Source organism: Zingiber officinale, chromosome 1A (genome assembly GCF_018446385.1).
Source record: "Zingiber officinale cultivar Zhangliang chromosome 1A, Zo_v1.1, whole genome shotgun sequence".
Lineage (NCBI taxonomy): Eukaryota > Viridiplantae > Streptophyta > Magnoliopsida > Zingiberales > Zingiberaceae > Zingiber > Zingiber officinale.
The window spans coordinates 123279570-123294428 of record NC_055987.1 but is presented as its reverse complement, the minus strand read 5'-3'; the positions used below and the strand labels follow the sequence as shown (position 1 = coordinate 123294428).

Sequence of the window (14859 nt, the reverse complement as noted above, 5' to 3'; positions counted from 1 at the left end):
TGATAAAAAAAATGTAAAACAAAATAAAAAATAAAATAAAAAACATTAAAAAAAATTTAAAAATTGTTAAAAACATACAAATTTTAAAAAATGGAAAAACATTAAAAAAAATTTAAAAAACGGATTAAAAATAGAAAATAGAAAAAAAAATTAAAAAAACATAAAAATAGAAAAATAAAAAAAAAATTTAAAAACGTAAACAAATATATAAAAAATAAAAAAAAATAGAAACATTATTAAAAATATATAAAAAATAAAAATAGAAAAAATGTAAACAAATAAAAAAATAAAAAAGTGAAACAATTAAAAAAACTTTAAAAAATACACATAAAAATTAAGAAACATATGAAAATAAATTGTAGAGTTTAAATAATAATAATAATATTATTATTATTATTATTATTATTATTATTATTATGATTAATTTTGTAACTAAGGTTAATATAGTAAAATATTAAACTAAATTATTCATTAAAACCTTAAAACAAATAAGTTTTTATTGCATTAGGTTATGCTTTATTCCCCAAAATTTTAGTTATGTGATTACTTGATAATTATATAATCAAGATTATACATGATAACTTAAACCAAACGCACCCTTATAGGTAGTCCATCCAAATAGATCAATTATTATTTATGGTCCATTCTCTAGTCTACAAAGTGTTATGTGATTACTCGATAATCATATAATCAAGGTTATAAATTATAACTTAAACCAAACACATCCTTATAGATAATTCATCCAAATAGATCAATTATTATTTATGGTCCATTCTCTAGCCTACAAAGTGATTCCACCTATACCTAAGACCATTGATAATTGCATGGATGGGTCTTCACTCTTGAGTCAACTTCTAACAGATATAAAATGATTGATTAACACTTAATTTTAAAATTGATTGAAATTATTTTAAAATAATTATAAAAATTACTAATTAACTGTTACACAGTATAAAGTTATAATCAACACTTAATTTTAAAATTTTAAATCCTAAATAACTCCCTATCAACTTATCAAAATTATTTAAAAGCAATCAAAATGATTTTAAATTATCAAAATCACTTTGAAACAATTATAGAAATGATTAAACACTTGAATCTTAAATTCTTCTAAATCATAAACACTTTTGTATCAAAATATATTTTACCAACTTTATTTAAATTATTTGAATTTCACCAACATCATTTTAAATGGATCTGTTGTTATAGATAGTAATAGTTAATTGTAACGGTTCCAATAACTTTGAAAGGGAAAGTATTCTAAAAAAATTGAAACGTTCTAATTTGGGATGGCCATTAAATTTTTACCCTTTATTTATTAATTATTAAAATAACACTCCACCCTATTTATAACATATAAAATTATATGAATGATCTCCCCTTTAAATGTATAAAAATTGAAGTAAGCACTTAATTGAAACAGATATTTTAATAATAAAAATAAAAATAAAAAAGAATTAAAAGGATCAAAATTTAAAACAATTAGGCATAAGGATTATTGGGCGGGATTAATGTGGGCCACCAATGTAATTAAATTGGTAGAGCGAAACGACCACTCGTTATTTTTGCATCGTTTCGTATGCGCGAGAGAGAGCGCCAACTCAAGTGGCGTCTTCTCGTTCCCTTCTCGCCCCACGGCTCGTTTTCCCTTCGCGTCGCCCCCCTTTCTTCCATTCTTCCCGTTTCCTCTCTCGCCTGTCGCATCTCTGCCTCGCGAATCGGCGTCGACGCGCCTGTTTCTCTCGCTTCTCGCACCTTGATGTGTGTTTAGGGTTGTTGTTCTGGTGCCGATCGAGACCTAAGCGCGCTCTCATTGGAGAAGAAAAGGTTTGTCCTGAGCGAGCATTGTGTGATCGGTCCTTGTTTGGGGGCTCATCTACTCATCATTTGTTCTAATTCCACGGTAGATATGGAGGCTTTGCCGGATAAGATAGCGTCTAATTCTAGCGCTGGTTAGTAACCAGAACAGGCGTTGCTTTTCTTTTTCGAGAAAAGATCTATTACTTGAAACTTTGAAAATTTTGATTTTATTATTATTTTTTTTTGCTAAAAAAATATGATTTTGTTTGTTATGATTGGTGATCTAGTTCTGCCAAATGTGTAGTTTGAGTTGTTGGGCCGTTTTTCTTTTATATGCTTTTCAAATTTAATAGGATAAGCCAGATGAATCAATTTTCAATTTGGTGTCGTATATTTATGCTTACATGATTAAGCTCCTATCCCATTAGATAAATCTGTAGCTCATGAAACCACTCTAGTTTGAAGGAAGATGCTGAATTGTCTTATTCCTGTGCTCGCTGACAATTATTTTCCATCAAAATTATGTTGACAAGATAATTGGTTGACAGGATCAATGTCTTTTTACAGGATGATATAGGTTTATCTTGAAGCTACTACGGTGTTGGGCAATTCTTTGATGCTGTCATGATCACAAGGCAGAGATGAATCTCTCTGCCCTCCTGACATCTGCAGGCATAAACATTGGTCTCTGTACACTTTACCTGTCACTATATTCAATCTTGAGAAAACAACCTAGTTTTCTCTATGTGTACTTTGGCCGGCAGCTCACACAGCGAAATAATAATTTTCTGGATGCTTTCAATTTGGAAAGATTTGTGCCATCTCCTAGCTGGATAGTGAAAGCTTGGGGACTAACAGAAGAAGAAATCCTCTCTGTCGGTGGCCTGGATGCTGTGGTATTCCTTAGAATTTTTGTTTTCAGGTGATTCTAACTGCACTTTCTAATTTTTTTTTGGTGATTATACCAAATTATTATTTTACATCAAGGATTGAAATATTGAGATGGGGTTCAGTCCATGGTTGATTCAGCACATGCTGTTGGCTCCAAGTGTCGGTGGTTTCGGAGGTGTACCTAATGAGAAGATGGGGAAGGAGTGGAGGAAGAACATTAGTTGAATGAAGAGAAAAAGGAGGGATAGGAGATGAGAAAGCTTATTGGTAGTGGAGAAACATAGTTCTTGGAAACACGAGTCATGACACACAAGCAGATACTAGAGGAGGAAACTAGGGTTTCAACATGGAGGAGGGTCGGGTGTGGAGATTCTTGCATTGCGACTTCTAGCGTAGAGGATGAGCCAATGCAAAATGATTGTGATGCAAAGGAGAAGCTTCTTGTGAGTTGCCATTGCTTGGTTGTATTGAGGATCTCATGTACCAATTAGCGGACAAAACAAGAAGTTTCTCGTGCTAACAAGTATAACATGAGATTTTGAAAATTGCTTTACATAGTAGATAATCCTGTACGTTTTGGGATTTTTTTTCTTGCATGTGGAATGAAAAATCTTATATATGTTAGGTTACTTTTCTCCTAAAATGAGTTAGCAATCATATGCTTCTTAGGGACCAAGTCGATCCAAGATGAGTGCCTTCTTGATTCAAATATGATTCTTATCTAAAACTCATGAAAATATACCATAAAGAACCTCCTCGTTCAACATTGATATTTAGTCCAGTGTCATGTTGATGCAGAACTAACAAATTGTGCCGCTCAAAACTCAACTCAAACGAGAAGGAATAATAATATTATCAAAATGAACATATCGTAGTGTCCTAAGAAATGCATTTTATCACTAAAATTTTAACTAACTTTTAAAGGGTCTAACTATCTCTAAAATTATAAGAAAACTTTTAGCAACTCTTATATTTCAATATATACTTTAAAATAAAATTGAAATTTCTAAATTGTTCCTAATTTTGAAGTGTTCACTTGTATTACCAAGATTATATTTTATTGCAAAAAGAAGATGTGAATGGATTAGAGTATGATCCATAAAATTTGCTAGCTTTTGTCATGAATGGTATTTGGCAAAACATGAACTTGTTGTGAAGTTTGCCTATGAGAACAATCCAAGCCAAAATTTTTATCATAGGTGGAACCAGAAAGGTCCAAAATGCTTGTGCCATGAGAAATGAACTCCCTCATGGACAATGTATTGGTAACTAACTTATGGAAGCTCAAAACTTACTTTTTTGAGGGGTGGGTAGGTGGGTGGATGGGTGGGTATAAATTATCAATATAGTTCCCTTCAGGTTGTTTAATACCCTGAATCATTCAGGTTTTCCCTAAAACCCAATTTTAACCTAGTTGTGCATGAGGCTATGATCTTGACACCTTGTCATTATAGATCTAATACTAAGATTCTATAAATTCTAAATCCTTAGTCCTATAGCTATGATAGGGGCATTGGGTGAACTTAAGTCGAATTAATTCTTATTATATGTGCCTCATATGATGTCTAAAGTTAATTAAGAATTTACTTAAAGAATAGTTTTCTGAAGAAAAATGAAGGATAACTTCTTATACATAATTTTTATTAAATGTAATTGAAGGATCGTTGAGGACAAGAGAGGGGGAGCGAATCTCATCGCTTTTAAAATCTTTATTTTCTTTAGTTAAAAACAGAGTACGCAGCGGATATAAGAAAAACAGACGAAAGACAAGTCAATTTTTTACTTGGTTTGGAGCCTGTAGCGACTCCTATCCCAAGGCTCGTGATCCTCAATCGCTTTCGTCAATCCACTATATGAATGAAAGTACAAGTACAACTATAATGAAATTTAAATACAATTATACCGACAACTATTGAGTAACAAGAGGTGTAGGTTGTCGGTGAGATTTCCAACGTCATAGGTGCAGAGCTTGCACGTGTAACGATGGAATGAAGCACTATTAAAAATTACTTGAACAACAAAGTCATTTCCAGCTCGAATCCTGAGCTCTTCTTTTATAGCCCTCGTTCAGTCGACGGATAAGTTGTTCCGTCGACTGATCCTTTCAGTTGATGGAACGATCTATCGATCGATGGATCTCTAATCTTTCCTTGTGTGTTGCAATCCGACCCGTTTGATCCCGGAAATCAAGTTGTTCCGTTGACTGATCCACCTGATCCGTCGAAGGAACCTCTCCCCTTCCTTGTTTGCTATGATTCAGTCTATCAGATCCCGTAAATCAAGTTGTTCCATCGATTGAACCACCTTATCTGTCGACTGAACCTTGCCTTCCTTGTATGCTTTGATATGATCCGTTGGATGAGCTTGATCCGTGGACTAAACACTGATCCGTCGACTGAACCTTACTTTCCGTCAACAGAACACCTGTAAAACAATGTTAGAGCATTTTTTCTTGCAAAACAAGGTTAGAACAAATATAGCATTTACCCTTCAAAACAAGGTTAGAATAGATATATGCATGAAAAAAACAGTTAGGACTGTCTTGATCTCAACTTAGAAATCTCTTGATTTCTTTAATTGGATCAACACCTAAGGTTTGCCATTGCTTGAACCCGAGCTCACTGCACTCACTCCAGGAGCTTACCCCACTTATCATATGTTAGACATTCATGCTTAACGTCCGATCCGTGACCCACCAGGTCTTTCCTTGACTAGATTTCTGGTCTACACTGACCCACCGAATCCTCTTGCCAGATATTTGGTCCTTTTGACCTATCTGGACTTTTTATCAGTTCGGTCTCCCGACCCATCTCTGGTCCTCTAGATCCATGAAGGCATTTGAGTCTGCACACTTAAGAAGCATATCAAACACATGGGTTCGGACTTTAAACTCTTTGTGAGATATAAAAAAAACAGTTCAATTATCAGAATAACAGTAATAAGTTTCACAAATTGGTCTTAAGAAAAATTGAAACATCAAAAATCTTGAGCCTCATGGATACAAGAAATACAGATAACTTCTAGAAGTGCAGGTTTCTGATATAAAGAGGTACTGCAGTTGGTCTTTTAGTTTAATGCTCTCCAGCAAATCATTTTACTTCTTCTCTCTAGCATCTTTTTTCTTATGATCAGATATGAATTTCAATGTATATATGACTATTAGATACATGAACATGATTAAGTATTTCAGTTTCATAAAAAAAAAATGATTAAATATTTCAGAGTTCATAGATCTTTCTGTAAATAAACTCAAAAAGTTTCTTCAATTCACTAGATGTTTTTTAATAACACTAAGTTTATCTTGCAAACATGATAATGATTTATTTTATTTTTCTTATCATGATACCACCACCAACATATAATGCTATCCATGTATTGTGCCATGATGAGTATCATATCTCCATTTCACTTCAATCAGAAATTTATTCTTTTTTGTCATTTTTATACTGAAATCCTGAAGTTGTACTTCCTGTTCTCTCTCTCTATATATTACTCCACAGCTTGCGTATCTTCTCCATTGCTGCTTTTGTTTGTGTCTTTGGAGTGCTTCCCATTAATTATTTTGGCCAAGAAATGCAGCACACACGAATATCTGCAGAATCATTAGAAGTATTTACAATTGCAAATGTCAAAGAAGGATCCCGCTGGTAAGCACTGCCAGTATTTTATCCCTTCACACATCTTTTATTGACCTTTAGACATGCCCAATGATCTTTGGTATAACTGAACACATACTACTTTTTTCAAGAATGCTAAAACATTGTTTTTTTTTAAATTGGTCTTAAATACCGTCTCTAGAATATAAATTGTACAATGTTTGTCTCACATGAATTACATTGCTTACAATTTGTCAATACTTTATCCTGAGGTTATGGACACAAATAATTAACTTTTGAATGATGAGAAAAAAACCTTATCAGTCAGTGTTGGCACAAAAATTACATGCTTTCAAAATTTATCCATGGTATATCAATGGACGTGGAAGTCAAAATTTATCAGTCAATGTTGTCGCTTGTGATCTGTGAATATTATCTTATTACTTCTTTAGTCAATTCCTACTTGTCTGTAAGTATATTTCAACTGACTATTCACAAAAATGAATTAATTTACTAGGTGAAATTGAAAGTTTGAGATAAAATTGTCTGCTTTTACATCATTGACCGTTCAACTTTAACCAAGGTTTCTGCATCTTGAAATTTTGCAGGCTTTGGGTCCACTGTGCCGCTTTATATGTTATAACCTGTTCAGCTTGTAGTCTTCTTTACTTCGTAAGAATCTTTTGAGTGTTGTTTTCTCAGATTAAGTTATTGTAACCTAGTTATTGACTTAGTTTTTGTTGTCATTTTTAGGAGTATAAAAGTATTTCAAAAATGAAACTAGATTATATCATTGGATCACCTCCAAAGCCTAGTCATTTTACAGTCCTTGTTCGTGGTATTCCAAAGTCAATAGGGGAACCTTTGGGTGATACTATTAGAAACTTCTTCCTACACTATCATGGTTCAAGTTACTTAGGACATCAAATAATTTGTCGAAGGGGAAAACTGCAGAATTTTTTTGTAAGTATATTTACTCTTTATTCACTATTTTTTTCAGATGTTTTTAATGTTCAGTTGAGATGTTATACTTGGTTACATGTACATTGGCATGTGGCTTGAATGTAACGGATTCATAATGAATGTACTATGTAGCTTTATTTTTTCTTTTTTCTGTACCATTGTATTGAAAATCTTTATTCCTTGTACAATGATATAGTATTTTGGAATATTTATAGTTTGTTTTTCATTTACCTATTTGGTCATTATTGAGCATTTTCAGCTCAGGAATGATGAGCATGTGACTATAATTCTGATATGTGGAACATTTTCCTCTCTGGAATGTGTAGAATAATGGCTTCTTGTATTGTTCAAATTTATTTTATGCATTTATGATGTCGCTAAATCTGAATGGCTACATTTCATCACTCAGTACTAAACAGTAGCTTTTTTTTTTTTTTGGTTTGCTTCATTCTGCCTTTTTTTTTTAACTTTTATTCCCTACTATCTAGATCCACTCAGCTATATTTCATCACCGATCTGATGGGTTTAACTAGTCAGAATATGCTTTTCAATATACTCATTTTTCATGGTATGCTATTTTCGTTCCAACTGGCTTGTCTAGTTTCAGCATTAGTATGAGATGATAACTCTTCTGGGCCAGCTTTTGCTTACTCTCATCATCAATGGGATAATGCTAGACTGTTGTTTGGCAAACTGTTATATTTAATTTTATGCCAATCACTGGGCCACAAATATCATGTAATTATAAATGCATGCTTTCACATCATGTTTTGATTATCCATAGATTTTGCGGTAGGTGAATATTCACATTTCTTAGATTAAAATGACGAAGGAGAAACCCATTAGTAGATGTTAAATGTTTGGATATTCACATTAGATGATTCTGATATTAGATAAACGAAGATTTGTTATGCTTGATAGATATCAATACAAGTTCCTCTTGCACCTGAAGTTTCTTATCCATTCTAAAACCCCCACGCTAATGCAAGTTCACGGGTGCTCAAGTTACGAGCCTTCGTTCTACTATAATCAATTCTGACCAAAACCTTAGTTTAATTGTGGTTTCCTCCATCACTTTTGTAGATTATAATTAGACATTAATTCTCATTGCAATCAGTTTAGTGACAATTTACTTGTGATATAGATCATCCTTGTCCCTACTTAATTATGTTGGTTACAAAGACCAATTTCTAACAGTTTTGAGGGAAGTTCCTGTGAGGCAGATCCAATATGATAGAAGGTTACAGAAATGCTTTGTATAGTTTAGGGCTATCCTTTTGACACATGCAGGGGTAAATACATACATTAAGCTCGAGTGATATCATGCATCAAACAACATTGACTGGTAAAAGTGCAAATCTGATGGTTATTTGCAGGAGAGATTCAAGGGTTCTCCCTCTGTGGATTGAATTATTTGCAAGTTATGTTGATTACATAATCTTGCTGTAGTGGTAGAGTAGTTCAAAAAGAAGATGGATCTCTTTGGAGCATCATATAGAGTTTTGAATGAAGAGCTGTAGTAATGCAAGTCTGTTACATGTTACCCAGCATGGACCAAAATGTCATTAACTCTATTTTGGGTTATAGTTAGAGTTTTATCTAGTACGAGTTGTGATAACCTATTTCACCTCAAGAAGTATTGCAAAACATTAACGATGCCTTTGGGTGATGCATTACAACCATAGAGCTTATAGAGTGTAAGGTTTGTCCTTTTGGGTAGAGATTTTGGTGTTTTGTGAGTACTTGAGTTGAGGTTTTGCTGATTTTCTCCATCACCGTTGAGAGAGGAATTTAGGGAGGATTGGAAACTTTTATTTTTTACATGGTTTAAGATTAGTGTTTTGGTTAGTTTTCTCAGCAATCATGCTCTCACATTATCTTTTGGTTCTGGATTCTCTTCTTCCACTTACCTTCTCCTGACTGTTGCTGATTATCATCACCTCATACAAACAGTTATGTTCTGCGCAGTCACCTAAACACGAACCATTACTGGTATTTTAGAAGATGCACAGTCATTCCAAATTTAAATCATATACAGAACACTGGAGGGTGATCATGATATGAAAATGTACCAGAAAACTGAAGTAAGAAGCATATGTTTGAAAGTGTACCAGAAAACTGAAATAAGAAGCATATGTTTGCCAGCTCCAATTTATCATCTTGTTAGTTAGGGGTTTGCCACCAGGCTCTGGTATATATATCATCAACTTGGTGGTCTATTTTATGATAAATACAAATTTATTCTTTTTTTTTTGTTGACATTTCAGCGTGAGCACTTATATTAGACTTCCATCTTGTATATCCAAGACCAATATTCCTAAAATCTAATAATATCCTGTTTTTTGTTGCTAGGAGAAATTGACTGATTCCAAGATCTCCATGTTATTTATTGAATTGGTTTCCTGGTTTGATAGTTTCCTAACATTCTAACATAGAACATATACATAAGGGTTATATAGATAAAAAAGAAAGAAAAATCTATTTCTGTCTAGAAGATCTATCTTTCACAATATTTATCGTAAAACAATTATTGATTGACATAAACCAGACTCCACTATATTTGTTTGCACTAATTTAACTGTGAGATAAAGTACAAAATTCTCTATAGAAGATCTCAATAAGCTTCAGCAAAGGAATTCATGCTAAACTCAGACTTGATCATCTTAGTTAACTTAATTCTTGATTGGTATTACTATGTTCCTTTTTAATCCATTTTCACTTGGTTAAGGACCTAGTCAAACCTTCTTTTTTTTTCTCTCTTCTATAGAAACTCTTGTTTATTATGAGTAGTTAAAGCAGCGAGTTTAAAGCAAACTTTTTTATTCCATGAAATCTCTGTTGCAGTCTAATGCGAAGATGGTCTACAAAAAGATTTTCTGCTTTGAAGTCACTGCTCTGGATAATACTTGCAGATCTGGCCTCTGTAGATGTGGTCTTTGTGGAGGAGTGTCCAATTCTTTTCGCTTTTACCCTGATAATTTTTATGAAAGGAGGACTGACTTGCACTGCATAGATTTAAGTAGCCACCAAAAGGTAATTCTCCAATAATATTTTCTCTCAATGTCCATGTAAATTTAACTTCACTTCTTGAGATACTAGGCTTTAGTCTCTGCCAAATCATCTTTGAATAGGACAATCTATATCATTTTGGTTGATTGTGATCCCAATACATATAAGAAGAATAGCATGCTATCTATACTGAAGTTGGGTTAACTATTGGTTTTTTATCAGGAATGCTCATCTGCGTTTGTCTTTTTCAAGACTCGTTATGCAGCAATTGTTGCTTCAAAGGTTCTGCAGACTTCAAATCCCATGTTATGGGTAACAGACCTTGCTCCTGAACCAAATGATGTTTATTGGCGAAACTTATGGATACCATATCGGCAGCTTTGGGTTCGAAGAATAGCAACTCTTTTGGCTAGCATTGTCTTCATGTTTTTGTTTCTTATCCCAGTGACTTTTGTACAAGGTCTAACTCAACTAGAGCAGATGCGACACATGCTATCATTTCTAAAAGGTATACCTAACAAGTAAGTACTCCTTTTTCCACCCTATTTCAAACTAGGTGATTACTTAAACTCTATTTGTTGATATCTTTCACAATTCCCAAATTTTCTAGAAGATGCATTCACTATAAGATCGACCAAACATTCAGCCGTTAAAGTTTGTATTTAGGAATCTATCTAATTGTTCATTTTTCTAGTCTTAATGCTTCGTCAATTCCATTAGCACTAGTTCACTGTCAAGATTTTTAAAACGTTTGTATTGAAGCAAATACAGAAGAAATGGTCAGAAACTTAGGTTTATTGTTTAACATTCTTTTGGTATCTTGCCACCTTATACATGTAGGCATCCTTTTTTTACTAGAAACCCCTTGTTCGCCTACTCTGCACATGTGTTGAAGCATGTAGTAAGGATGCATGTCCAGATCCTGATCTTAGTGAATAGTAAGTAGATACCTTGGAATCATTGGACGAACTGATTTCTCTCATTGAGAAGGTTAGATTGTCAATTTTCTGATAATTTCACTTTCATTTTTTATTTTTTCTGTTAAAGAACTACAAATTGTTGCTTTCTTTTACCAATTCAATAGCTTTCCCAATTTAGCAGCATTCTTAACTTTGTCAATAAACATAACTCATTCATATCTATGAATTTATATCTATCTACCTACCTACCTATCTATCTATCTATATGACTTTGGAGTTGTCTTTCCATACTTAGTCATCAAAAGTTTATAAAGATGCATTCCCTGGTAATTTATTGTACAGAATGGGATAGAATCACAGAGGACCAAATGGGATGAGTATGCGCTCAATATATGACCCTAAATTTTGCCTCTTAATATTGCCGTGATATTTGTGTCTTATGTGATTTTTCAAGAGAATTTGCAGTACTTTCTTTTAGTTAATGGATTGCTGTGCTTCCTTGAGTAGCCTTGTTTCTGAAAATCTGTGTCACTTCATTGTGTAACTTCAGGCATCTTCTTTTCGTGTAATCTTAACAGTTAGAACGCATCATCCGAGTTAGTTTTTTTTTTGTTTTCCTCAAAATGAAACTGGAATTTGCTGCAAATATGCAGGGCCTTTGTAATCCAGTTCGTGTCAGGTTACCTCCCCAGTGTCATTTTGCAGCTTTTCCTATATACTGTACCCCCAACGATGATGCTGTTTTCTACCTTGGAAGGGCCTGTTTCACGCAGTGTCAGAAAGAAAAGTGCATTGTGCAAAGTATTGTACTTCACTATATGGAACATATTTTTTGTGAATGTTTTATCTGGATCTCTCATCACCCAGCTGAGTCTCATTACTAGACCGAAAGATATTCCAGCTCATCTTGCTAAAGATGTGCCAAGGCAGGTAGATCTTGTATCCAGCTTTTATCTTATGAATTAAATCAAAGGATAAAATGACATTTGAATTATTTATCTTAAGAATTAAATCAAAGGATAAAATAAGGCTGATGTTTTATCCTTCCACATTCCCAGGCAACCTTCTTCATGACTTATGTCCTTGCATTAGGTTGGACAAGTTTATCATCTGAAGTACTGCAAAGTTACTCAGTATTATATCATCTGACCCGGAAGTATATATTCAGATGCAAGGATGATCCAAGTTTAGTACCCTCATTTCCATATCACACTGAAGTTCCAAAAGTCCTCTTGTTCGGTTTACTCGGCTTCACATGTTCGATATTGGCACCTCTTATATTACCTTTCTTACTGGTTTACTTTTTTCTCGGTTATCTGGTGTATCGCAACCAGGTAAGTTCTTAGCTTTATGCATACCAAACAATCCTACGTCTATCTAGTAATGTACCACACTGCTTCTTCACCTTCAAACATGCAGATTCTAAACGTTTACAGCACAAGTTATGATTCCGGCGGGCGGATGTGGCCCATTGTGCACAACACTACAGTGTTCTCTTTGGTGCTTACACAGATCATAGCACTTGGAGTTTTTGGAATAAAAGCATCCCAGATGGCTTCAGCGTTCACTATTCCACTTCTGATCATCACACTTCTTTTCAGTGAATACTGCAAGAAACACTTCTATCCCATATTCAGAGATCTCTCTGCTCAGGTTTGTTTCAGTAGCTCCAGTAGTAGCAAGTCCTCTACTTGATCATTTTTCATAAGTCTGGCAATTGCAGGACTTCATTGACATGGATAGAGACGATGAGCAGTGTGGGAGGATGCCGAAAATCCACGAGCAACTATTCACAGCATATGCATGGCTTGCGCCGCCGCCACCACCACCGATCACCGGTGCTCTCGAGTTATGTTATGTTGATGGGGAACCTGACTCCCCCGTGCAGGTCACAATCTGACAAGAAATTGGATTTCAATTGTAGGAATATGTAGTAGTTCATTATTTTATTTATCTCAGACTTTAGGGATATGTAGGCCATACATTCAAGGTGTAACTTTTAATTTATTTGTTTATGAAATGTAAAATTTTAATGATTACGAGGACAATAAGTTATGTATATAGTATAAAAGGATGGAGGTATCAAAGTAGGGAAGAATTGAAAGATGTCTTATATATATAATATAAGTATAATAGTTAAAATGAAAGACATTGTCAGATGTTATTTGTGATTGTAAAGTTGGCGATTCCTACCCATATGAAAGTGCCTGATTGGGTTCAGGCATTGTCTTGATGAGTAAGATAAAACTTACCATATAGTTTTTATTTGGTGAGATAAGACTTAATTGTTATTTGTTGTGGTTTATAATCAAATTGAGATTTCATTTTAGATTAAAATGAGAGACCTAGCATGACTAGTCTATGTTCATATGGCTTAGTTATTATTTTTATTTTTATTATTATTATTATTATTGATCTAGTGGTAAGGTGGGGTCCGTCGGGCAGAAGATCAAGATGGTCAGCATCCCAGGAGTTCGTCCCATCGGGTGACCCATCTGCCGGATTGACGCGGGGGATACCCGACCTGACACTACGACAATTTGGCCAGATACTGAGTTTTCGACGCTCAAAAGACTCAAGTATGGAGGAACGGAGTCCAAGCGACTGTCCCGCTCGGCCAAATAGTAGACACATCCTTGACCAAGTAGGCATGGCTCTCTCGCTCAACAGGACGGAGCCAAGATAGCAGACCATTAGTCGAGCGGACATCCCGCTCGGCTCGGTCGCGATATCAGTCGGACAACAGACTGGTCGAGCGACTCCCCCGCTCGGCCTAGTAACAAACAAAAGGAACAGCTGGTGATATCCTTCTGGGAACTCGTGCTACTAGCAGACGGCGCGCTCGACGGTATGGTCAGGTAGAGGATCGTACGATAGAAGCTTCCGCTGTCCTGTCAGAGATATGCTCGAGCTGTTAAGGTATGGTGTTAGGGACGCTTTACTGACACGTCCTTTCATGGTAAGCTTTGAGAAGCGTGCACGCCTCGATAAGTGTGCACACACGCTCCCGGGGGCCTATATAAGGAGCCCCAGAGCTTCATCGGAGGTAGGTTCACTACTGTAACCATAATTATGCTGTTGCTCTTTTCTCTTCTCTACTTTCGCTTGCCGCCGGTGATTGACTTGAACGTTGGAAGGTCATCACCGGAGAACCACTCCCCGACTCGGCACTAACGACTTGTGGTTGCAGGCGTAGCTCGTCGGAGGCCCATGTCATCTTCAGTCTACATCCAGTCAACGTAAGCACCATCTCCCCACCGTCCGACGACTTGACTCTCGGACAGGATCAAATTTGGCGTCGTCTGTGGGAACGCTCCTGCATCCGAGCCAAGAAGATGGAAGAAGTTGGACGACTTCACACTGTGACGCTCACTTAAGAGGAGCTCGACACGCTCATACAAGCATGAGCGATAAAAATAGTCGAGTAGCAGCAGCAAAGAGCGTTGGCCGATCGGCTGGCGCAACAGACGACATCAGCCTCGGGAGGCCGAGCGACCCAGGAAGATCGACCAGAATAGCTATCCATCTGGGGACAGAATAAAGGGCCGATCGACACGCAAGGGGAGGCTTCGCCCACCCCGATACCATTCCACCGGGCTTTGTTCCAGACGCCCTTCGAGATCATGTAAGCCAACCAAGAGCGAGGTTCTTCGTCAGATGAAGCGCCTGTTCGGGACGCG

At 35.5% G+C, this 14859-nt stretch overlaps 1 protein-coding gene across 1 annotated transcript; it reads left to right on the top strand.

The window, feature by feature from the left end:
- Positions 1-1582: 1582 nt before the first annotated feature.
- LOC122030209 (CSC1-like protein RXW8) lies at positions 1583-13277 on the top strand. Its single transcript, XM_042589388.1, has 11 exons — positions 1583-1827; positions 2368-2722; positions 6192-6338; positions 6896-6959; positions 7041-7250; positions 10095-10283; positions 10482-10780; positions 11833-12109; positions 12238-12513; positions 12599-12832; positions 12903-13277. The coding sequence occupies exons 2-11, from the start codon at positions 2442-2444 to the stop codon at positions 13077-13079; spliced, it is 2154 nt and encodes a 717-aa protein (XP_042445322.1). The 5' UTR covers positions 1583-1827; positions 2368-2441; the 3' UTR covers positions 13080-13277.
- Positions 13278-14859: the final 1582 nt, after the last annotated feature.

Bases quoted from the DNA above. Each gene is read 5' to 3' on its own strand.
- LOC122030209 (XM_042589388.1), top strand. From the start codon at position 2,442: ATGAATCTCTCTGCCCTCCTGACATCTGCAGGCATAAACATTGGTCTC. The intron at 2,723-6,191 runs GTGATTCTAACT...ATTACTCCACAG, and splicing joins CTTAGAATTTTTGTTTTCAG to CTTGCGTATCTTCTCCATTG. The intron at 12,110-12,237 runs GTAGATCTTGTA...CCACATTCCCAG, and splicing joins CTAAAGATGTGCCAAGGCAG to GCAACCTTCTTCATGACTTA.